Genomic DNA, 22,932 nt, shown 5'->3' on the forward strand with positions numbered 1-22,932 from the left:
TTACTGGGTTGATTAAAAAGAAGAAAAGCCCGAGGGGTGTCAACATATAGGGCTCTGAATCCATCTCCTGGGATTTTTCCATCTTTTTATACCCTCAGCTTCTCCTTTCTCTTATACCATCGCTTCCCTTTTCCCCTTCCTCTCCTTTCACTCCCACTCTCTACTTCTGCAACTCTTCCTTTTCTCCTTTCCTCCAATCTACTTTCTTTATGAGGCTTTCCAGGGAAAAAAAAACCAGGGCTCGAGGGAGACCCTGAGTCCCAGACAGCACAGACTGAATCGGAGCTGTCACCGAAAGACCCCTCCTTCAACCGGGTCCAGAGATCACGTGCGAAGCGCGGATAAAACACCCCGCGCAACACTGGGAGGGGGCTCCGCCGTGATGACGCAACTGTGGGAAGAAGCGCCATCCTCGCCCAGACGCGCGCGGTCTCGCGAGAGCGCCGCCCGCCGCGCCCCGCCTCGGCCCCGCGGGGGACTCACGTGATCGCGTGGGGGCTGGTTGCGCTGCAGTGGTCACATGATAGGCAAAGCGGTCGGTCGGGGTCTCCTTCTTGGCCTGCGGAAGCCGGAGCGGCTGGGGCTTCTCGAGTTCGCTGGGACGCTGCTGTCCCCGTTACGCCCCTACTGTCCGTCTCCCCCCGTTTAGGTCTAATCCTCGCCTCAAGAGTTGAGGCGGATTGCAGGAGTTGCGGGTCGCCAACCGCCAACCGCCTCGAGACCCTCACGCGCTGCACGGTTCTTCACGCACCGGCCTCTTCCGCCCCCTCGCGCCCATGGCATCCCCCAGCGGAGCTCGGAGGCGGCTGCTGCTTCTGCTGCTGCTCGGTAAGACCGGGGAAAGGAGACAGGCACTGCAGGACGCCGCCGCCGTCCCGGACTCGGAGAAGCCGCGGCCTACGGGAGGAGGGGGGAGGCCGAGGGGCTGCGCGGTGCCATCGGGTCGGCTGGGCTTTCTGGGGTCCCGTGGGTCGTTCTCTGCGCGGGACTTGTTCTCTGTCTATGGTAAAGTTTGGCTCACGGCCGAGTTCTGCTCGTCAGGGGCGGTGGCTTCTGCCGGGCGATGACTGGGCTTGCAATTTAGGGCGTGGGATTCTGAGGTAGAACCTCACTGACAGGTGGTTTGGGAGTTGGGAGTCTAGATGCCTAAAAAGTGGAGAAGGGAGGGATGTATCTTCAGGGCTGGAGAGTGTAAGTTAGGTCATGGTTCCGCTCTCGGGTTTGATGTTTTTACATAGTCACCGAATTCATTTTTCCTGGGATCATAAGTTCGAAGCGAAACTTAAAAGTGGTTACTCTGTGGTTTGGTGATTTCTGAATAGCTGTGGTTTGTTAGTTTAATTTACTGGCAAGTGTAGTTAGGGCTGTCGAGATGAGGCTATACAGCCAAAGATGGCAGGAACTTATCTCTGTGTCGTCTCTCAGGCTGCCTGGATAGGTGACCTAAATCGAGCTCTTTACAAAATATATTACTCAGAAGAACATAGAGAGGGTAGTGCAGTGATTCCCGAATGCTTCGTACTTTTTCCTTGGATGGGCATATGTGTATTTTTATGTTACTGTGAATTTAGGTTTGTGTTAAAATGATATTATCGTTGAGGTTTTCACCGATTACATGGCAAGCAAAACAGAGGTAAAACTAGGGTTCAGGCTCACAATGGCAGTGTTCATGCCTCATAAATAGATTTAAAGAGCATTGTTCTTGTTCCACAGTAGTGTGTGCTGGTTCCTGTAAACCAGAATAAGAGAATTTGTTAACACGTTGGGAAGCATTGTGACTCCCAATCGGTCTATAGAATTTATAGAAGCAGAAGGTGCTCAGTAAAGATTTTATTAAGAAATGTTATTCTCATTTGTCTGGTCTAATAATGAAGAGGAATATATGCCATCTCTTAAATGTGAATCCATTATAAGGCTTAATTTTAAGTCTCTTCAGTGGCGGTGAGTGAAGGTTCTTTCTCATTCAGTCCCCTGTCTCCTCACCCCCAATGATATAGGAAGTTTTATGTTAAGATCCAGAATCTGAAAGATGATACAAAAGGCAATTGTGTAAGCTAAATATATGCATCTAGGTATGCACTGTTATACGTACCTGCCCATGAATTCTTTAAATATTTCTAAGTCTCATCCTTATCTAAAATTTTTTTATTGTGGTTGAGTAGATTTGGGTTTCTTTGTTTTGTTTTTTTGTTTGTTTTGCTTGTTATGTAGAATGAACAGTTGTAACTGCATGAATAGCCACAGGAGATGACCTTATTCCAGTACAAAACTTGAAACCTTTCTCAGGACCTGTGACCCTTTACCAGCATATGTAATTAGTTATAAGAGTTGTTGCTGAGACAAGTTTTGTCATGTCAAACAACTGCATTATTCTTTTATTAGAAAAGCTCTCAAGCATTAGAATGCTTTCATGTTTTTTAAACTGACCTTAAAAATGAAGAGGAAAATCCACAACTTCCTTCTATATTGTGGTAGCTTGGAGTATTCTGCATAGTCATTGCCAATAATTTCTCTTTATACTTTAGGTCACATATCTTCCTATGTCTATTGGAAAGTAAGAATTTAGGCTTGATAATTCATTCACTCTATCCTCATTTTCTTCATTTCCAGCCAAGTGTTTCTCTAAATTTGTTGAAGTAATAGAATCTTCAATCCCATCCTCCATTTATCAGCAGAAATTTGCAGAATACCTAACATGTGCCACAGTGCATGCCCTGTTGCCAGTTGACCAACTGCAGTCCTCTAAAACTTAGATGCTAATATAAATTGGACTTCTACTCTATTAGGTTGTATATTATGGGAGGACTACTGTCGTGGGATTATATAGAGTTCTAATTTCCACTTTCAGCATAATTAGGATTTTTTGTGCAGCATCATGTTTTCTACTATACAATTTGGTGACAAGAACTAACCTCACAGTGTATATACGTATCCTTTCTTTTGAAGAAGTGCATCTTTAGTCCATTCTAAGGATTTTCTTGACTCATGTAGAGAAATGAGAAGTGATATTAACGGGCAGACAAATTCTTATATAATGTGCAGCAGAAGTGTTCAGTTTTCTCACAGGGTGAATTTTGTTTAAAATCATTTTAGTCACACAGCAAGATGTTTACTTAAACATATTCTCTGTGTTTCCATACCTTGTGGGGTTTTTTTTCCCCTTTGGTTTTAACCAAGAAGATACCCATTAGTGAGTAAAAACTTCCATAAAGCTGTCATTTAAATAAAATCAGATTTTTCAAAAATATATAAATATTTTTAGTAAGATAAGCATTTTTGTTGTCTTTGAGTATCTTTCCTCTGTGAAAAGTATGGCCAGCATTAAGAATGAAAATAATTGGTCCTAGGAGAAAAATACTCTTTCTTCACTTAAAATAAGAAGTATAATCACTTTATAAACCTTTGACACTGGGACCTGCATTGCTTTCTATCAGTTCAGCTGTTAGGATTTCTTTAAAATATACCTAGCATATTTCTCGAATGTTTTACTTTTAGTATTAAACTGTATTAAATTGAAATTGGTTATGGGTGAATAGATTGCACCATCTCCCAACTGATAGCTGCTATACTTCCAGAGTTGGTAAGAAATTAGTAAATTAGTCTGAGCCTATTGGTAAAGTTTCCTTTTGTTTGTGTTGTTTGTTTTTTATTTGTTGTTGGTTGCATGAATAGCTCTTCATATAATTATCTTTTTAACCCCTTTTCATTTTATTGTTTTAAGTTTCATACTCAATTAAAATTGTAATTTTTGGGACGGGCCACAATGGCTCAGCAGGTAGAGTTCTCACCTGCCATACCGGAGACCCAAGTTCGATTTCCAGTGCCTGCACATGCCAAAAAAAACAAAAAAATGCAATTTTTAAAAAGATCTTTTGAAAACTTAGATTTGGGCCTATGTAAATAACATTAATTTTAATGTACAATTTCACCAAAATGCATCTTAATAAAATTTCAGACCTCTAAATTACCAAATTCCTCCTATGTTAACTGGGAATTAGAACTTCATTTGTGTTTGACTGCTTGGAAGAAAGCACCTACAAGATGAACTGTAACTTTTTTTTTTATACACAGGATTTAGGGTAACTGCATAATGTGAGTCTTTAAGCAATTAACATTAACTAGATTTTGTCATTCCCCTTTCAAAATGAAGAACTGTCACATAGAAAGTTTGGAAAGTTTTATACTGATTAATGTTACCCTTGATTGTAGGATTTTGTCAGTTTGATGACCAAATTCAGGTTGAAGATTATTCTTCATTAGAGCTGAGATCAAATTGTTTTTAATGACCCTATAATTTTGAGTTTATATTGTTAGCCCATCCTAGACAGCAGTCTTACCTTTCTCTCTTCTTCCAAGGACTTTTATAGTACATGCTTTCAAAATACCTGCTTTTATAGTACAGCATTAATTCAGAGTTCAGTTGTGTCGTGATTGGCTTTTATATATATGTATTTCCCTTCATCAACTTAGCCCACCTTGTGTCTTGGACATAGTAAGTACTCAGCGAATATGTGAAGAAATATGCACCAACCATATGCATAAGCCATCTGTTTAGAAATATACATACTTGTGCCCTACCTATAGAGGTTGTGATTCATTGTCTTAGAGGCTTGGTCTTTTATTCTGTGTCCCCTCGCCCAATCTTTGTAGAGAATCATTACTGGTTAAGAAGAAGAAAAATACTGGATTAAAAAATCAAACCAAAACAAACTAGGGTATAATTTTTATAAGAAAAATTAATTGTATTGATGCATTCCTTCAGGTGGCAATCTCATTTCAAAAGCAGATATTTCACAATTCAAATTCAAAGCATATTCAATTTTTTAACAAATTCTTGAGAGGTAGAGTGGTTCAGGGCAAAAGCTTCTGAGTCAGTAGACCTAGGTGCAAGATCTGGTTCTGCCACTACTTACTAGCTTAGTGACCTCAAGCAAGTTACTTAACTTCTCTGTGCCTTACTATCCACATCTGTAAAAGGGAATCATTGTAGTATCTCCATATTAGAGTTGTTACGATAATTTGATTACTTGCAAGGTGTTTAGAGAAGTGCCTGGCATACAGTGCATTACAAAACTTGATAAGTAAAATATTTTAAATGTGAACTTGATAGATAGTATCTGTCTTGTACAGAGCTTAATGTTCTAATAGTAATAGCTGATATTAAAACCCTAGTGTCAGTGTCTTATACTACTACATGGGTGCATTTTTTCATTTAGTGCTCTGAACAACCCTGTGAGATGTCAGAACTCATATTTCCATTTTGCAAGTACAAACAAAGTGAGTTTGGAAGTTTGCTTGCTATTTGCCCAAGTTCCCCCAGCTAGTACGTGGTGGCAGGATCAAGCTAAAATCTAAGGTCCTCTGACTCAGAAGCACACGCCTCTTCCCACAGCTGCACTTGTTTTAAAGAATGAAATTTCTACAAGTAGGAGTATTTTGAAGGAATAAAAATTATTTCTTTGTATCACCCTTTGAAAAATGATCACGCTCATATTTGATTGAAGAACTTATTTTTATGGATTGCTATTTTTATGGAATTTAAAACACTTACAACCATTCATATAAACACATTTGTCTTGCAGTATTTTATTCTAATGCTTTTGTGGACATATTCCCTTGACCAAAATAGGCTTCTGGAAATGAGGTTCTTATTTTAATAATTCAAATTTTCCTTACCTTTCCAGAATATGGGCCATCTAGTTGCTGCTAAAGCTTTATTTTAAATTTGTAATTTAGTAGTATTTCTTTTTCTTCTTTTTAAACTTCCGATCCTCAGCATGTTTACTAAATGAAAAAATTGTATGATTGAAAAATTACTTAGTGTGAAATGTTTCCTGATGAAGTACTTTGGGACAGTAAAAAGGTTTTTTGATGATTTAGAAAATTATTTTATAAAAGGGAAGCTTAGTAATAGCTGACCATTGTGTAATGTGAGGCATTCTACTGTGCACTTGCATTTTCATCATTACTCCTCCACCAGCAGTGTCACGGAAGTGGTGTCTTATGGATGAAGAAACCTAAGCATGAGGGGGCAAAAACCCACATACACTGGGAGCTTAGGTTCAGGATTCCCGTTGGATCTCTGGCTCAGAGCCCATGCTTTTTAACCATTTTTGCCTCTCCTGCCTACCATTGCTTTTGCATGGCTTGGCATCTTTTTATGTAGCTTTTGCACATGCACCCCTTCCTTACAAACATTAGTGAAAATCATTTTTCTGTTTTTAAACACCTTTACTGTGTTAAGAGCAAGTTAAGGAATCTTCTCTAGGTTTGTAAAATAGAATATTCATTACTTAGAAATGTTTTCAGTGTAATCTTGCCCGAGTATTGTGAGAAGAACATTGTGTGTATGGATGGAGGGTGGGGGTAAACTTAGAGGAACTTAAAAGGCAAAACAGAACAGACAAATTCCACTCCTGGATAGGTTTCCTAGTTAGCCGCGGTTTGCTTCATTCTTGTGTGGCAACTTTTCTTTATGAACAGAAACTTTTTACTTCCTTTTCCAGAGGTTTGTGGGACTTCTGATTATACTCTGTTTGCTTTAGGTTTGAAAAGTAGTTGCTCTGAAGATTTTATTTTGTGAAAGTCCCAAGGATAAAATGAGTCAGGTTCATTGGAGTCCATCTACTTTCCCAGGGACTAATATAAAAGTTAATTGTGTGTGACTCTGTGATTGTGAAAACCTTGTGTCTGATGCTCCTTTTATCTACCATATCAACAGACGAGTAGAGCATATGGAATAAAAATAAATAATAGGGGGAACAAATGTTAAAATAAATTTAGTTTGAAATGCTAGTGATAAATGAAAGTGAGGGGTAAGGGTATGGTATGTATAATCTTTTTTTTTCTGTTATCTTTTTATTTCTTTTTCTAAATCGATGCAAATGTTCTAAGAAATGATGAATGTGCAACTATGTAATGATATTAAGAATTACTGATTATATACGTAGAATGGAATGATATGTTAATATTTTTGTTTGTTAATTTTTTTAATAAAAAAAGTTAATTGTTTTCTGTTTTGAGTATGCTGTGCTCAAAATGTATTTGTCTTATTTACACTTAGAGCATCAAGTCAGATCACAAATATGTAAATTTTCATTATAAGGGCATGCACTCAGAAGTGAGGTGAGGGGTGGGTGGGGTGGCATGCAATGACTTGTACCAGGAAAGACAGGTGAAGGCACTTAAGTTCTACACAAGTAATGCTCCACTGTAGTGGCTGATAAATGTTTGCTTTCAGAATTAGCCAGAAAAAATAAAACAAACATAGTTCTGCTTGCCTGTAAAAGAAAATAAGATGTATGATTTCTAAAGTTATTAATTCTCTACCATAGTGATCAGAAACATCTCAATCATGGGGCCACAAGGGTCTGAAGAAGTTAAAGATGGTACTAGCACTTATTCATAGAGGAAATACTTATCAGGGGTCACTCTGAAAGCTGGAAAGCTTCTATTTTGTATCTTCATTTTAAGAATATGGCAGCCCTATCTAGAGAGCTTGCAAGATGTGCCTAAGTCACAAGTGAAGTTCACTTTATATAAATTTAATCACCTTTTTGTTTGAGGACCTTTCTGAAATTGGCTTCAGATAATTATTCTGAAATAAAGCATTAAATAGCTGTAGACCAGATTGGCAAATTGATGAGATGCATTTATAGATGACATTTTCAAAGTACTCTCTCCGAGGGACAGGAGACCCAGGTAAACCAGATAATTCACTTGTCTATTTCTTGAGAAGTTAAAGAATAAGCAGCAAGGTGGAATCTTTAATAAAATTAATTATTGTTTCAGTAAAAACTGAAATACCCAGTTGTATTTTCAAAAAGATATTTATTTGAGTATTTCTGTCTTTCCTGTAATTAGCATGCCTCATGCATGGTGCATCTTCAGTGTTTGTAGTGAAAAATGACAATGGGACAGCTTGTATAATGGCTGACTTCTCAGCTGCCTTCCTGATGACTTATGACACTAAGAGTGGTTCTAAGGTAAGAAATACCAGAGTAATTCAGTTTGTGTGTGTGTGTGTGAAGATTAGTTAGAATTTTTAAATAAGTCTCTGAGAGATAGTCCCACCTTAACATAGATCTTTTCATGTATGCATGTTTCCTCCTAGGCTCATTAGTAGCGTGCTCTTTTGTATAATGTAGCTGCCATAATTGACAAACCATTTTATATTTTGCTTTCCACTGTTTCATCCATGAATATTTTCCCAGCTGTCTTCATAGTTATTTTTATAAGAACATGTGTAATACTTCATTATGCTAATTATTCATACTTTGTTAAGCCACACTCCTTTTGGTAGTTGAGTTTTTAAAATTTTCTTTTTAATATCCAGTGACAGTTCTGTAAATACAGCTTTTTTGATCAGATAAACTACACTCCAGGAATTGTATATATGCGATTATTTGATGTGAAGTGTTAAAAGCACTGCATTCATTTGATGAAATGTTCCTTGTATTAGTTGTTTTGTTTAAACCTTGTGCTTATGTAGGATGAGTAAGGTTTTTGCATTTTCTAGATTTGTAACAAATTAATACGTCATATTTTTTCTGTATATTTCTTAATGTGTTAATTATCTGTTAATTATTCTTTTAATGTATTTTCATCTCTTTGTTGAAACTGTCATTTTTCTTTTTTCCACTTCCATATTAACAGCATCATGTCTTTTTACGACTACTCAGAGAGCAATTGGAGCCAGGATTACTGGAAAAATAAAGATCCTTTGTAGTGCTCTGAACTTTGTACTATCTTTATTAATGTAGTTAGTTGTACGTCTTCTATAATGTGGTCTCTATTGATGTAGGAAGAAAACTGGAAGGCTTTTATTTCATAAAACTTCTCGAATTATAAGGACTTATCTAAGCACTGTTAAATTTCTGTTTCATTTAGATGTGGTGGTTGGATTCTTCAAGTATCTGCTTGTTCTTTATTAATTATGTTACATAAATCGTTTTGTAAATATATTTTTGTGTGCTCTCCTATTTTAAAAAACATGTCTTTCTCAGCTCACAATATGTCATCTCATGACTCTTTGAGGACTGCCTTAGTGTATGGTTTAACCATAATTCATTTAACCAATCCGTTTCATTTTGATGGGCAATAAGTTGTTTTCCAGTTGTTCCTTTTGCTTATAATAGTAAATTCAAACAATTCTGCAAAAAAAATCCCTCTTCTCTTTGTTTACAGATAATCTTAAACAAAAATTTCATTAAAAAAACTATTTTCAAGTATAAAAACATACAACTCATTTTGAAGCCAAGTATGAATTGTTTTGGATTACCAAGACAACTTAAGTTTTGTTATAGTGTAAAATGTTAATGGAAGGGGAATAATATGAATAATTAAGTTAACTTTGTCTTAAATTTGAAGTGTATTTTTAGGCCATTACTGATATGTAATACTGACATTGTTTTGCGTGTTTTATGTTTACATTATAAAATAAGAGTGATATCTGAGATGAAACTAAGGTCTAAGTTACAGAAGATAGCGTTCTCTTGGTGTTTCTGAATACCTTTAATATACATTCTTATTTTTTTGTCATTGTATTTGTTCTAGAATGTGACCTTTGACCTGCCCAATAAAGCAGAAGTACTAAATAACAGCACTTGTGGTAAAGAGAATACTTCTGACCCCAGTCTAATGATTGCTTTTGGAAAAGGACATACATTGACCCTAAATTTCTCAAGGGATGCAACTCGTTACAGTGTCAAGCTGCTAAGTTTTGTATATAACTTAGGAGACACAGATTTTTTCCCCAACGCAAGCTCCAAAGGTAAGACCCAGTATTGACCATGTATACAATGTTAGAGAAATGGGGGTTGGGGATGGGGGGGAGTCATCCAAAATTACTTTATCTAAGTACAAGTTCAAATTCAGAATTGTGATTTTTTTATATAGATATCAAGACTGTGAAATCCGTAACTGACATCAAGGCAGACATAGATAAAAAATATAGATGCATTAGCAGCAACCCGATACACGTGAATAATGTAATAATTACTTTTCGTGACACAACCATCCAGGCATACCTTTCAAATAATAACTTCAGCAAGGAAGGTAAGATGTTATTATTTGGCCCTTTGTTGCCATTTGTTTGACTATGGTAAGTGAAAATTATTTTATATCCTAATGCCTGAGTGAAATATATGTTAAATAAACATTCATCCAACCAGGACTGACAGTTTGCCTTGCTTCTTTGAAGAATAGTCATAGTCCACCTGACCTTTTATGTCTTTTTAGAGAATGTGACCTCCCCACAAGGAGGGATATACATCTTGATTAAGAAAGGGTAAAATGGCAAAGCAGTTGATACCTTCTGTGTATCTTCTTTTGTTATAAGGCTAATGAGATCAGGGTCACAGGATCGCTTTTGATTCAAGCCAGTTATCTTTTTTAGTCTTATCTCAGTCTTTTCTGAATAGGTTGGGACCACTAGAGAATAAATCTAATTCAGGTAGTAATGCAGATTTTATCCTAAACTAGTCTAGTGGCTAAGAGCAGGGACTCTGAAATCAGAAAGCTAAGCCACATAGCATTGTGATCTCTTTTTCTTGTAAAATAAGAAAAATAACCTATCTTAGACTATCTTTAGGATTAAAAAAGAAAATTTATGTAAAGTGCTTATCGCAGTGCCTATCACAGAATAAGCAGTAAATAAATATTAAATATTTTAACTCTTAAGGAAAGTTTCTTCCCTAATCCTACGAGTCATTTCACACCTCTGTCATTTTACTGAGGGGTTTGGTGGCAAAGGGGTGTGGTGGCAAGATTACGTTGGGGTTAGTTTAGAATATCAAGGTTGAACTCCGCTGATAAAAGTTTATGTTGACAACAGCCATCTCTAATCTTTAGACCTGCTATGACAAGCCTTTAATTTACAATAATCCTCAACAGTCTTGCTTGAAGTCTTGACTGTTGGGATAATGGCCAATGGGATTTGTTTTGTCATCAGTGGTAATTTGCATACCATGACACCCATTTATAGTATGCAAATAGAATTTAAGGAAATTGAGCTTAAGAAAAGAAACTAATGTTTATTGATTTAGGCAGCATTTTAAAAGCTTGTCTAGTAAATTATGTAGAACGGAATGCTCAAAATAAGAATGTTTGCATTTGGTGTTTTTTGGTATTAAAAAATTAAAAAAAAAAAAAAAAGCTTGTCTAACCCTGTGAGATATACCTTCTCTTTTGTAGATTAAACAGACCCACCCAAGATGATATAGTAAGTGGCACTAAGAGTCTGACCAAATTTCTGACTCTTCACCATGCTGCCTCTTTTCAGACTGGGCCTGGCTGGATGGGTAATCACTGTGTGATTAATCAGGAAGAGCAGGAGAATATTTATCATAAGTTTACATACTGGGGCAAGTATAATTCACGTATATTTGAACGTAGTGGCCATTTAGCAGCTGTCCAGTATATTCATCCTGTAAAATCTCATTCAGAGCTGAAGATGACTTTAGTTAGCAGGGTAGTTGAGTGGGAGAGTAAGAAATTAAACAAACTAAGTAATTATTATTTAAAATGATAAATTACAAATTACCTGGTTTTCATAACCTAGCAGAATACATCTGAATTCTATCAGTGTTACCTTTCAGATCTAAAAAAGAAAGAAAAAGCAAAATCTATCAGGAAATATTGGAAAGTGATACATGATCTAGTTTACTGACTTCCTACAGTGATTTACAAATTAGGCCTGAATTGTGGTTATAGAAAATAGCTCATTGTGCCTTACCACCATAAATACATGTCAAGTGATGTCTTCTTTTCTTTTGCTTAGAAGGCTTCTAAACATGCCTAATTATTATCTGGCGTACTCTCGTAGGCTTCCAGATATGGTTTGGTGCTATTTAAGTGAGATACTGCTGTATTATGGAGTAGGGGTGGGCCTTGAGTACCCTGTGACTGGAGGCCACATTTTTCTAGACTGAAAATGGAGACACAGATTTCCTAGTTCTGTTTTTTAAAGGTTAATTTATTTTGTTCAATGGGGAAATGTATTCACCTAATTCCAGATTGAAAAGGTACAAAGGTGAAGCTTTTCTTCTCACACCTGTGCCCCAGCCACCAGTTCCCCTCCCTTACCAGTGTTACCAATGTTTTAGCACACTTGGATCCTCAGTACTGAGTATTCATAGATGTTGGGGTATATGACTTTGCCTTTTGATTATCCGGAGGGGTAAAAATGCAGAGCTCTCAGAAGTATCTTGATCTACATTAGCTTCTCTTTCCATTGGAGGTGATGGGGGATGGAATAAAATCAGACAAGTCTTGTGTACTCTTTACTACTACATCTCATTATTTAGTTGCATCCTTTACAGTAATTCCTTATCAATGTGGAAGTCAATTGCTAAGAAACAGAAGAGATCAAAAAGCTAAATGAACCAAACAGCCCAAGTTGGCAAGACTTCAAGGTTCCTTTGCTAAAGTTTGTGCCTACTTTTCTTGAGAGCTGACCCCATGCTTACGTCTCATAGAACTTATTCTTTCTTTATATGCAGTTTTGTGGAATTTGGTTCTCTAATGGCCTAGGCTATAGGACTAATGAATGGCAAGTTGGAAGAGTTCTAGAGAGCCAGCCGCCAGTAGTAGGTCTACTGAGTGAAGGAGAAAAGAAAAATGTATTGAATAAGGTCTCCAGATCTCAAATATAGTAATAAATCTTAGTAAGCCTGAGGGACTTAGTCTGTTGCAATAGAATATACTAACTGATATATTTTGATTAATTTTTAAAGGCCTAATTATTAGCATATTCTGTTTAAGATTCATTTAAAATGGCATAGCCATCAATTAACTTGACTTCAGAGTCTCCATTCCTTGAAGATTTTATCTAGTCACAGTTTTATTATATATTAAAATTCAGCCATCTTATCTATTTTTGTTGTGCTAATTTCATTCTTTCAGTTTTTAGGCACTTTTTGATGTCTTTTTTGATCTCTTAACTAAATTGATAGCTTCTGGAGAGAAAGGATCCGATATCAAATATACATTTATATATTCTGTTTTTGTTTCTCAGCTGCTAAAATAAATCCCATACAGTGAGTTGGCTTAACAACAGGATTTATTGGCTCACAGTTTCAGAGGCTTAGAAGGCTTTCTTCCTCTTGGGATCAGGTTCTTCTGGCTGACTGGCAGTCTTTGGGGTTCCTTGGCTTTTCTGTCCCATGGCAGTGCGTATGGTGGTGTCTTCTTTCTCTTCCAGGTTCCCTGGACTTCTAGATTCTGGCTGCTCTTCATGGATTCTCTGTGTCTGAATTTTGTTCTATTTATAAAAAGGACTTCAGTAATTCGGATTAAAGCCCAAACTGATTCAGTTAGCCACACCTTAACTAAAAATAACATCCTTGAAAGGTCCTATTTAATGAATTCATATGACAGGAATGGATTAAGATTAAGAATTTTCTGAGGTACATAATCTGTTCCCCACAATGCTTCTGGTCTGTTCTGTTCTGTACTTATGGATTCTCAATAAATACTTGTTGACTGAATAGGTTCAGTACTTTTCATTAGTCATAAAATGACCTCCTTTTCTCATGCCCATGTAACATTTTTATTTGTTAAATGACAGATTGAGAATATCAGAGTAGTCTTCTGTGATCTTTTTTTTGTTGTTAGTGTAATGGTATCTTTTATAGAAAAGTCTCTGTTCTTCTTGCCTTTTAATATATTGTTGTATCTAAAAAAAAAAAGTGGGGGCTTAACAGATTTTCTTTTAAAATAAAATAAAGCATAAACCAAGGGAATTAGATTGAACTGACTTTCCTGTCAGTTTTGTTAGTTGAAGATAAGTTTTAAAGAAAACAGTTATCTTCTTTCTAGAAGGTCTTTAAAAGTAGGGTGGATGATTATCATTCCAGAATTTTGTAAGCATAGTTTTAGCTGTGGAGGCTGGAGGGTACACTAGATGAGTGGGTCTCAAACTCCTGTGTGCATCTAATTAAATTTCCAGCCCAACACTGATTATTGCTTAGTAAGTTTGAGGTGAGGACCTGCCCAGACATTGGGTTTTACCAGCGTAGCATTGTGTCTGAGAAGTGCTAAACAAGACAGACAAGAAGTGCTAAACTGGATGAACTTCTCCAGTCACTTCCACACTTGAAAGGCTAGGATTTTATTTTCCACAGGAAGCATGTATAGCAGTGTCTTGTTTTAAAGCAAGGATTATAATGTTTGATATATAGGTATGTGTTGAATGAACAAAATTCTTCTGTGACCATTAGAAGTTAGAAATGGAAAGTACTTTTAAATATAGCTCAGTATACATTTCACTTCCTATTCAATTTGACAGTAGGAACTCGAATCTCACTCCGTATCTGGCTAAAAGTGAAAAAATCGATACTAAGACATCTCTTTCCATTTGAGACTCTTCTTAATTGAAATATTCAGGTTTATTTGAATATTTGCTGCTGCCAAGAGATAATTTGGGATCTGTGGGGCATACTTTGGAAGAAGCAATCAGACAACACATTCCATTATTTTCTGTGGTGAAGAAACTGGGTAATCATATAGCCATACCAGGTCCATTGTCTACTCAGAGGCCCCTATGACAACACCCTCCCCCATACTTACCATACCTCAGTATATTTTATTTGTGATTATCTCCTAGGTCCTGTGTACTCGATGCTTGAATATTTGCTTAAGGAAGGAAAGAAGAAATGTTTAGGTTAAAAGGTGTGGATTTTGGATTTAAAACTTAGAAGGAAGAGAGGGCATTTTATCTAAACAGATTTCTGAAGTCCACAGTTTTTCCCATTTGTGGTTAGATGTTAAGGAGAATGAATGTGATGAATGGATCCTACATTAAAAGATAATTGTCAAGTGCGTGTAGGCTATACTCTTTAATGTATATTGCGTGGCCATTTAGATTAGAATTTGGAGACTGTCTTTTCTTTTGATTTCGTTTTACATACTTTTGTCCATTTTATCATGTTGTATTCTATAACAATTTATAAAATAATGGTTGAAGTTATTTTTAAAAATATAGCTAGATTGGGTGCACAGGTGGTTCAGTGGTAGAATTCTTGCCTGCTGTGCAGGAGACCCTGGTTCGATTCCCAGCCCATGCACCACCCCCACCACCCCCTACCAAAAAAAAAAAAAAAAAGTTTAGCAAGAACTTCTACTTGTAGCAAAAGGGTAAGAAGCACATGATAGGTTAAGAACTTTTCAAATTGATGACTTAGGCCTTCCAATTTGCCATACCACTATTAACCTTGGTGAAAATTCTCAGAGGTTGATACTTTTACTTTATGTCCCCCCCCCCGCCATCTTTGTGCTGTATTATATCTAGAAAGGGGTATTACTTTATAAGATTAGATTGTATGAAAACATCCTCTGTGAGTTGTCCTTTTCAGGAAGTATGTTAAATACCAAATATGTTACAGCAGTAGGTTAAAGTTTCCTGTCTCTTTCCTCTCCTCAGTTGATGGGATGTGAAGGCGGGAATTAGCAACTAAAAAAAGAGTTAAAATGAAAGCCTGGCTTTTAGTTTTGGGTAAGAAATTAAAATTTGATCAGTAAAGTTACAGCAAATTCCTGATGGTCTTTCCCACCACATAGGATATTTTTTACCAGAAGGCTTCCTATTCCTTAGCTGAAAAGAAATGTTTGGATAGAAATAGAATGTTGTCCTTAGAAACAAGATGATAATAGAAAGAACCTAATTTTAATGTTGATTATTCTGTATGTCTTGGGTTTTTAGAACATTAATTGTAATCTGTCCATAAAAGGCTTGTAATTATCCTGTTTGCTCACATAGAAAACATTCCATTGTCTTTCTACGTGTGGTTCATTTTACTGAGATAATTTTGAATGTGAATTTTTGTTGTTATCAATCTTGGTGAACAAGTCAAATTCTGAGAGAGAGAATAAAATTCAGACTCATTTGCATGTCCCATAGGAGCATGCTTCCTACAGCCAGCAGGAGTCTCCCCCAGGACCCAGTCTCCTTTGGGTCCCCGACTGCGCCGTGTGCTCTCTTATCTCAGGGTCTTCACGTCCCCAGGGTCTTATCTCAGTGCCTTTCCCCTAAACTAGAATGTTTGCCCACACCCTCACCGTCTTCTGCCCCAAATAAAACCCAGAATAATTGGCTAATGCCTGTTCATCTCTAGTCTCAGCTCAGCAGTGTCCTGAGACAGGCCTGCCTGACTGCCCCATCTTGCTTCAGGACTACCTCAGCTGTTCTTCCTTAAAGCAGCCTGTTCTTCATAACACTATGGTATATTTGTGTGTTTAATATGTTTCTTCTACTAGGCTAAGATCCATGAGCTCAAGGACCTTTTTGTTCTTCAAGCAAGAATTGTTTCAAAGCACAATGTCTGGCACATAATAAGAACTCAGATAATATTTAATTGTGTAATTATTTTGCATGGTATATTTGCTGAGTATTCAAGCAGCACTGTCTTTCCTACTTTAGTTCCTTCGTGAGTAAAGGTATTCTTGACCTCCAGAATAAGGTGTGTCATGCAGAAGAGGATAAAGCAACAGTATTTAGGTAAACAGAGGTGAAAGAAGGTACTATGGGCTTAGACTATTGGGTAGAGGATGGAATAAGGAAGAATCTACAGTTAAAGCTGTTACATGACAGTGGAAATATAGAACCAGAGAATTGACAGTGCTTGAAAAATTCTCCAAGCCACTCTGCTTCCCTGCTGGACAGTTATACACTAATCCCCTGAGGCATCCATTGTACGTAATGATTTAACTTCTGTCCTATACATCTAGAAATGTATTAGCCATAAAACATTCTTGGTGTAATTGAATAACTGGTCACTCAGGATATTGATAGTGGTAAGAAATCTAGGCCTTGAATTTCCTTCCTGTGAACAAAATGGCTCATTTCCACTATTCCTCCAGAGACACGCTGTAAGCAAGATGTAACTTCCCCAACAACAGCACCTCCAGGTCCGAAGCCTACTACCCCTTCACCTTCTCCAGTGCCACAGAGTCCATCTGTGTATAAGTACAATGTGAGTGGCACGAATGGAACCTGCCTGCTCGCCAACATGGGGTTACAGCTGAACATCACCTATGAGAAAAAAGATGGCAAGGTATGTAAAAAGAATCATTTTTGAGGCATTTCCTTTTTGTGTATTAGAGAATAACATTCTACGTCAGTATCAGAAACTCACCCTCATAGCTCACAGCCTTTTAGAATATGAATCATAGAAAATAATCTGTGCTTGTTTTTGTGAATGAATTTTATGGGAACACAGCTTTACCTATTCATTTACCTGTTGTCTTAAGGCTGCTTTCCTCTAAAGCAGCAGTTGAATAGTTGTGACAGTGACCAAATCGTATGGTCCACAAAGCCTAAAATATTTGGCCCTTTACAGAAAGTTTGTTGGCCCTTTCACAGACCATTAAAGTTTGCTTAAACTTTTATCATTCATGCATTTGTTATTCTTACACTTTTCATTTGAAATAAATGTTTTCCTTCTTAATGGTGATGAAGTCTATGGGACTATGGCAGATAACTCACTTGTGATCTTGTGATGAATTTTGAAGTTTGTGATCAAAGGGAAGGGTACTAGGATCTCTACTTTTCACACAGGTTCACATCATTCTGAAAGTAGCCATCAGAAATAACAGAAAAACACTGTTTTGGAATCCAAAAGTCTCCTGTAGTGTAAACTTCTAATGTTTTCCTTCTGGGTTTTGTTAAAATAATTGTGGTCTTGAAGTTACTGTTTTAGGATTGTTTTTGTTATTTTCAAGTTTGTGGAGGACCCAAAGCATAAATGGAATGGTTACTTGTTTACCTTTCTTATTTAGACTGTGACAAGAGTATTCAATATCAACCCAAATAAGACCACCATCAGTGGGAGCTGTAACTCTCACTTAGTGACCCTGGAACTCCATAGTGAAGACGTAACTCTTCTTGCCTTCCGTTTTGGAATGGTGAGTATCTATGTTTTTTCTTTTAACACCTGAGGATTTGGGTGTCAAACTTGCCTTCGTTTCCTAACATGCATTTCATTATAGTTTTTTCTCTACAACTTTTTTCTTTGTACTCGGTGAGACTCAGCAGGGTGCCTGTTCTTGCTCCTTTGAAAGCCAAGAGTGCAGTGTGGTGGTGGAGTAGCAACACTGAACCCAAGTGTAGACTGTCTTCATTTGTGCACAGCCAGGGTGAAAATAGATGTAGAGTCCTAAAATTCACGGCTCTGTTTTAAGGAAATGAAGTCTGCTTGCTTTTTTCTGTTTCCCTATGTTGAAGATCATTTTGGTTCCTCTGCCTTTTTTTTCCCCTAACAAATGTTATTCATTTATTCAACAAGCATTTAAAAAGTGCTTCCTATGTTTCAGGCAGCCTCTAACACCTGAAGTAGTCCTTAGTTCATTTGAACTAGTAATAGCATTTTCTCCACCCTGTAGCTTTTCTTTACAATACATTCTGTGAAGAATCATATGAAGTTTGCAAAATAATATATGGAAAATATAAATGCCACTTATAAATATTTTTAATATGCTATGAAAGTGAACTTTATCAAGTTGGATTTCTTATAATTTTAGCTTTTATAATGCTGATCTTCTTGTACTATTCAGAAAAAGTTAGTTTTAAGGATTCATGAGTGGTTCAGTGGTAGAATGCTTACCTTCCATGCAGGAGACCCAGGTTCGATTCCGGGACCATACACCCTCCCCGCAGCACCCCCCCCCCCAGAAAAAAAAAATCACTGTTATGAAAGTTAAAGTTTGTTTTAGAATACAGCTCTTTCAAACCCCATTTAAGCAGAGAATCTTTATTCTGCAAAAAGATTCTGGAAAGTATTCAAAATTTGTGTGTTCTCCAAATTTGTATGGTTCCTGTTATAGACAGAATATTTTATAGTTTCATTCTAAAGCTGGAAATATGGGAGGTCAAATTTATTACCAATGACCTTTCAAATTTGTCAATAAAAATTTGAGTCTGATAAATTTGATTAACAGTTGTTCTTTCTCTTTAAGAATGTAAGTTCTAGCCGGTTTTTCCTACAAGGAATCCAGTTAAATGCAACTCTTCCTGACACCGTAGGTAAGACTTCTGTGATTCATATAACTATATAAGCCACTCCCCACCACAAGGTTTCCCAGAATAATTAAACTCTTAAATGATTTTGCAGGCCCTACTTTTGAAGCTGCTAATGACTCACTGAGAGCACTTCAAGCCAGTATTGGAAATTCTTATAAGTGTAATGCTGAGGAAAAGGTTCAAGTCACAAAAGCATTTTCAGTCAATATATTCAAAGTGTGGGTCCAGGCTTTCAAGTTTGAAGGTGACAAGTTTGGATCTGGTATGTAGCATCTGATTGTGATGTTCACAGTGATAGTTGGAATTGAAGTTATTTAAGACTCTTCCATAGTCCTGACATTCTCTAGTTCTGTTTTGGGTATTTAATAGCTTCTATATTGCGAGTGTGAGTGGAGGTGGAGAATCTCTCCAAAGAAGTGATTCTTTTTCCCAATCTAAGTCATTTTTAGAGAAAATTCCCCATCCTTTGTTACCTTGCCTTAGAAAGGCACAGAGTATCTTTCAGATGTGGTGAACATGTGACATCACTTAAGAAAAATGTCATTTTATGAAATAGTTCTCTTCCCTCTGTAAAAGCTGAATATCAAAATATGTCTCTGTAATGTGTGTAGTGTTCCAGAAGGGCCTAAAGACCCTGTATAGTGCACAGCTGACTGACCACATCGACAGCTGAGTGGCTGTTTGTAATATGTGGGCAAATATATTTCTTTAATTTTATAGCCATGCAGAAAATTACATTTTCTAGTAAAGACTTAAAGACTTCTCTAAGTGATAGTTAATTAGAACTTGGGATCTCCCACTTTGGTTTAATTCTCTTTCCCCTCCTGGGGTGTGGGAAGAGGTTGGGAGGAGGACTAGATCTACCTATAAGATCCTAAGATCCCTGTGGTGACGACAGACGTGACCACGTAATACTTCCTTTTTTCTCTCCAGTGGAAGAATGTCAGCTGGATGAAAATAATATGCTGATTCCCATTGCTGTTGGCGGTGCCCTTGCAGGACTTGTCCTCATTGTCCTGATTGCTTATCTCATCGGCAGGAAGAGAAGTCATGCTGGATATCAGACGATTTAGCTCCCCCACCTGCTCTCCTCCACCACCACTGTAGATCAACAGCAGTTGCAAGGGGTCTATATTCATTTTCCCTGAGCTTAAATTGGTATTGAAAGGGAGGCATACGTTCTTGCAAACTGTTTTTTCAAGTCTGCTTTATCAAATGTGAAGTTCATCTTGCAACATTTACTATGCACAAAAAAGTAACTTTTGAAATGATGGTGTTAATTTCGCTAACTTGGTTAAACGTTTTGCTAACTGGTTAAATATTAATATTTACCAAAGTAGAACTCTAAGGTAAGGGTAAGAGTGCTTTTCTAAATTGGCACTGGCTCCACTATCATTTGACTTTTTAAATTCTGGTATTTGGTTTCTTCATTCTTTACTGCATTCAGATTTAAGCCTTACAAAGGGAAAGTGTTTGGTCTTAACACTTATAATTGATGAAAGCTAGCTAATTATTACATAGAGAAAAAGAAAAACATAAAAGTACTCCAAAAGATGAAACTATGAAATGCTTAAATTAAGCTTTGAAAACCAAGACAGGCTGGCCCATACAGGGAGTGAACTGTTCATCATTCAAGCATTGCAGAATTAACTGGGCATACCTTTGGTATTTTTGATGCTCTGCCACTTAAGAACTGGCACTTTTTAATATATAAAAATGGGTGTTATTTTTATTTACTTTTTTGTAAAGTGATTTTCAGTCTTCTGTTTGAAGTTCAGGGTGATCCAATTTCTGCACTTGTGTACAGTATAGATTTCACTCTACTGATTTATCTGCTTACAGCTTGGTTGGGGTTGGACACTTCAAGGGTCAGTTCATATGTAACGCATTGCCTGTAACAATGCTAATAAAAATTCTTTCTTTCTTTGTCTGGACCCTTGTACTTTTGTCAGCTAAAAAATGAGAGCCCATGATAGAATGATGTTAATCTTATGTGTAAGTTAAAGTTCAGAGAGTATATTCAGGAGTTGAGTGAGTAACATTAATAACCACAGACAGGAGGGATGAGGAGGTGCTCTGCTCAAAGTGACACCTGTTTTAGAAGAGAACTTGGTAGCCATTCTTTTGAATGCTAACTGGAAGAAAACATTAGTTTCTTAAATTCAGTCTTTAATTATAACAATAAAGCCAAATGTTGTGGCCTCTAGCAAACATCTGTCTGTGTCATGAGTAGTATGTACTAGTTAAAAATAAGGAAGCAGGGTGATGGAGGGAAGAGGCCAGAGGATATGACTTCTTTCTTGTGCTGAAAATTGCTATCTCATTTGCCAAAAGACCATTTATTTCTCACTTCATATAGGCTCTGAAAGAGAGATTCTGTAACAGAGGGGCTCTGTGGTGTGTTGGTCCAGTTTCAGTTATTTAGCCAATATGTTTAAAAGGATAAGTCTGTGGTTTTGGAGGTAAGATCACTGCTTTTAAAATGATATTTTGCCTTCCCATCTAACTTGTTCTGCAGACCAAGCCATTGCCTCCTCAGGTCCTTCACAAAGAGCCTGCTGAGCAGTCTTCTATTTGTTCCTAAGTGCTTAATTTTTTTTTTTCAATTTAAATAGAAACTGCATTATCCTCAGGGGGTATAGTTCTTGGTTCATAAAGCTGAGAAAGACTGCCAGATACCCCCTGGAATTTGAGCTCCCTTGACCTACCTCACCACACACCTGCATCAAAGAACGATGTCCTAGGGTCTACTGTCGACACTGCATCCTCTAGCCAGGTGTAAAAAAGGATTTTTACCCCTGGAGTATGGAATTTACTTTTGATAAAACCTGAGGTACCCCTGTAGTTATTTTGCTATGCCTGCTGGGTCCACATTTGATGCTTTTTAGCAGTTCTTTTCAAACCAAGCACAGGAGACTCACAGTTCAGTCCATGTGCACAGGGACACTAGATCAAAGTAGGATTTTAAGTTGCTGAGGGAGTAAAATCTCTCCAGATCCCTGAGGATAGAGTTTCTTAACACTCTCAAACAGCAAAATAAACACAAGAGTTAGAAAGTTGGTGGTACATTTCTCTGAGTCTGAACAAAGTACAGGTGAGCTCTTGAACAGTTTGTCAAGTGTTCAAATGATGCAGAAATGATTCTTATACCTATTCCAAAATGGAAAGAGAAGCCGACAGTCATGGCGATCTACAATGTCAGCATTCAGGTCTTGGCAGATGTTTTGAGGTTCACAGCATAAAAGTTAAGAGAGCATTAAAAAATAACATTTTGCTGAAGCAGGCAGTAGTATCTGCCTGACAGGGTAAAGGCTACTAAGGAGCCAAACTGAGTTCAGAAGATCCTATCGTGTAAATGAGGTGTTCCACCTGGTAACCTCCCAAACTGGACATTGTTTTCTGTAGCAGATTTGAAGGCAGTGATGTGAGGTGATGAATGGTTAAAACCCAGGCAGGTTAGTGCTGAAGAAAGGTCAACTACTAGATGAACTTGCCCCAGAGAGTCCAGCTGTTTGTATTTCAAAAAGAGGAACCTCAGTCATTATGGGGTTTCTAGCAGAGGGTTTACAGTGTCATAAGAAGTCCAACCAGCTAGTTTAGGTAAAACTTCTACCTCCAGTGAATTGCCTCAGAGATGCCAACCTCATCCTGTCCAAGGTAGAGTACCTCAATTCCTGGAATTGAGGGAAGTGGAGCTATACAACTGTTTTGGTGTTGATTACAAACTTACATACCAGTCTTTAAACAGCTTTGCTACACACATACAAATATGTGGGTGGTGTCCTTCCAAATGGTAGGTGATGGTCACGGAATTTTCAAGCCTACTAAGAAAGCAAACATCCTCATTTCGTAAGGCAATAAGCCCCACTCCAACCTCCAGAATTTTGGGTTTGAAAGCAGCAGTGAATGGAAATGCC

General features: G+C 37.3%; 1 protein-coding gene across 3 annotated transcripts; it reads left to right on the forward strand.

Moving 5' to 3' along the window:
• Positions 1–463: 463 nt before the first annotated feature.
• Positions 464–20,949, forward strand: LAMP1 (lysosomal associated membrane protein 1). 3 transcript variants are annotated; one of them, XM_077158735.1, is made up of 9 exons: positions 464–828; positions 7,864–7,985; positions 9,556–9,772; positions 9,898–10,056; positions 16,858–17,051; positions 17,776–17,901; positions 18,952–19,018; positions 19,107–19,277; positions 19,949–20,949. In XM_077158735.1, the coding sequence occupies exons 1-9, from the start codon at positions 777–779 to the stop codon at positions 20,086–20,088; spliced, it is 1,248 nt and encodes a 415-aa protein (XP_077014850.1). In that variant the 5' UTR covers positions 464–776; the 3' UTR covers positions 20,089–20,949. The 3 variants fall into 3 exon arrangements, with proteins under 3 accessions (XP_077014850.1, XP_077014852.1, XP_077014851.1); XM_077158737.1 differs by lacking the exon at positions 464–828 and adding an exon at positions 835–1,005; XM_077158736.1 differs by lacking the exon at positions 464–828 and adding an exon at positions 1,128–1,191.
• The last annotated feature ends 1,983 nt before the right edge of the window (positions 20,950–22,932 follow it).

This window comes from Tamandua tetradactyla, chromosome 4, assembly GCF_023851605.1.
Source record: "Tamandua tetradactyla isolate mTamTet1 chromosome 4, mTamTet1.pri, whole genome shotgun sequence".
NCBI lineage: Eukaryota > Metazoa > Chordata > Mammalia > Pilosa > Myrmecophagidae > Tamandua > Tamandua tetradactyla.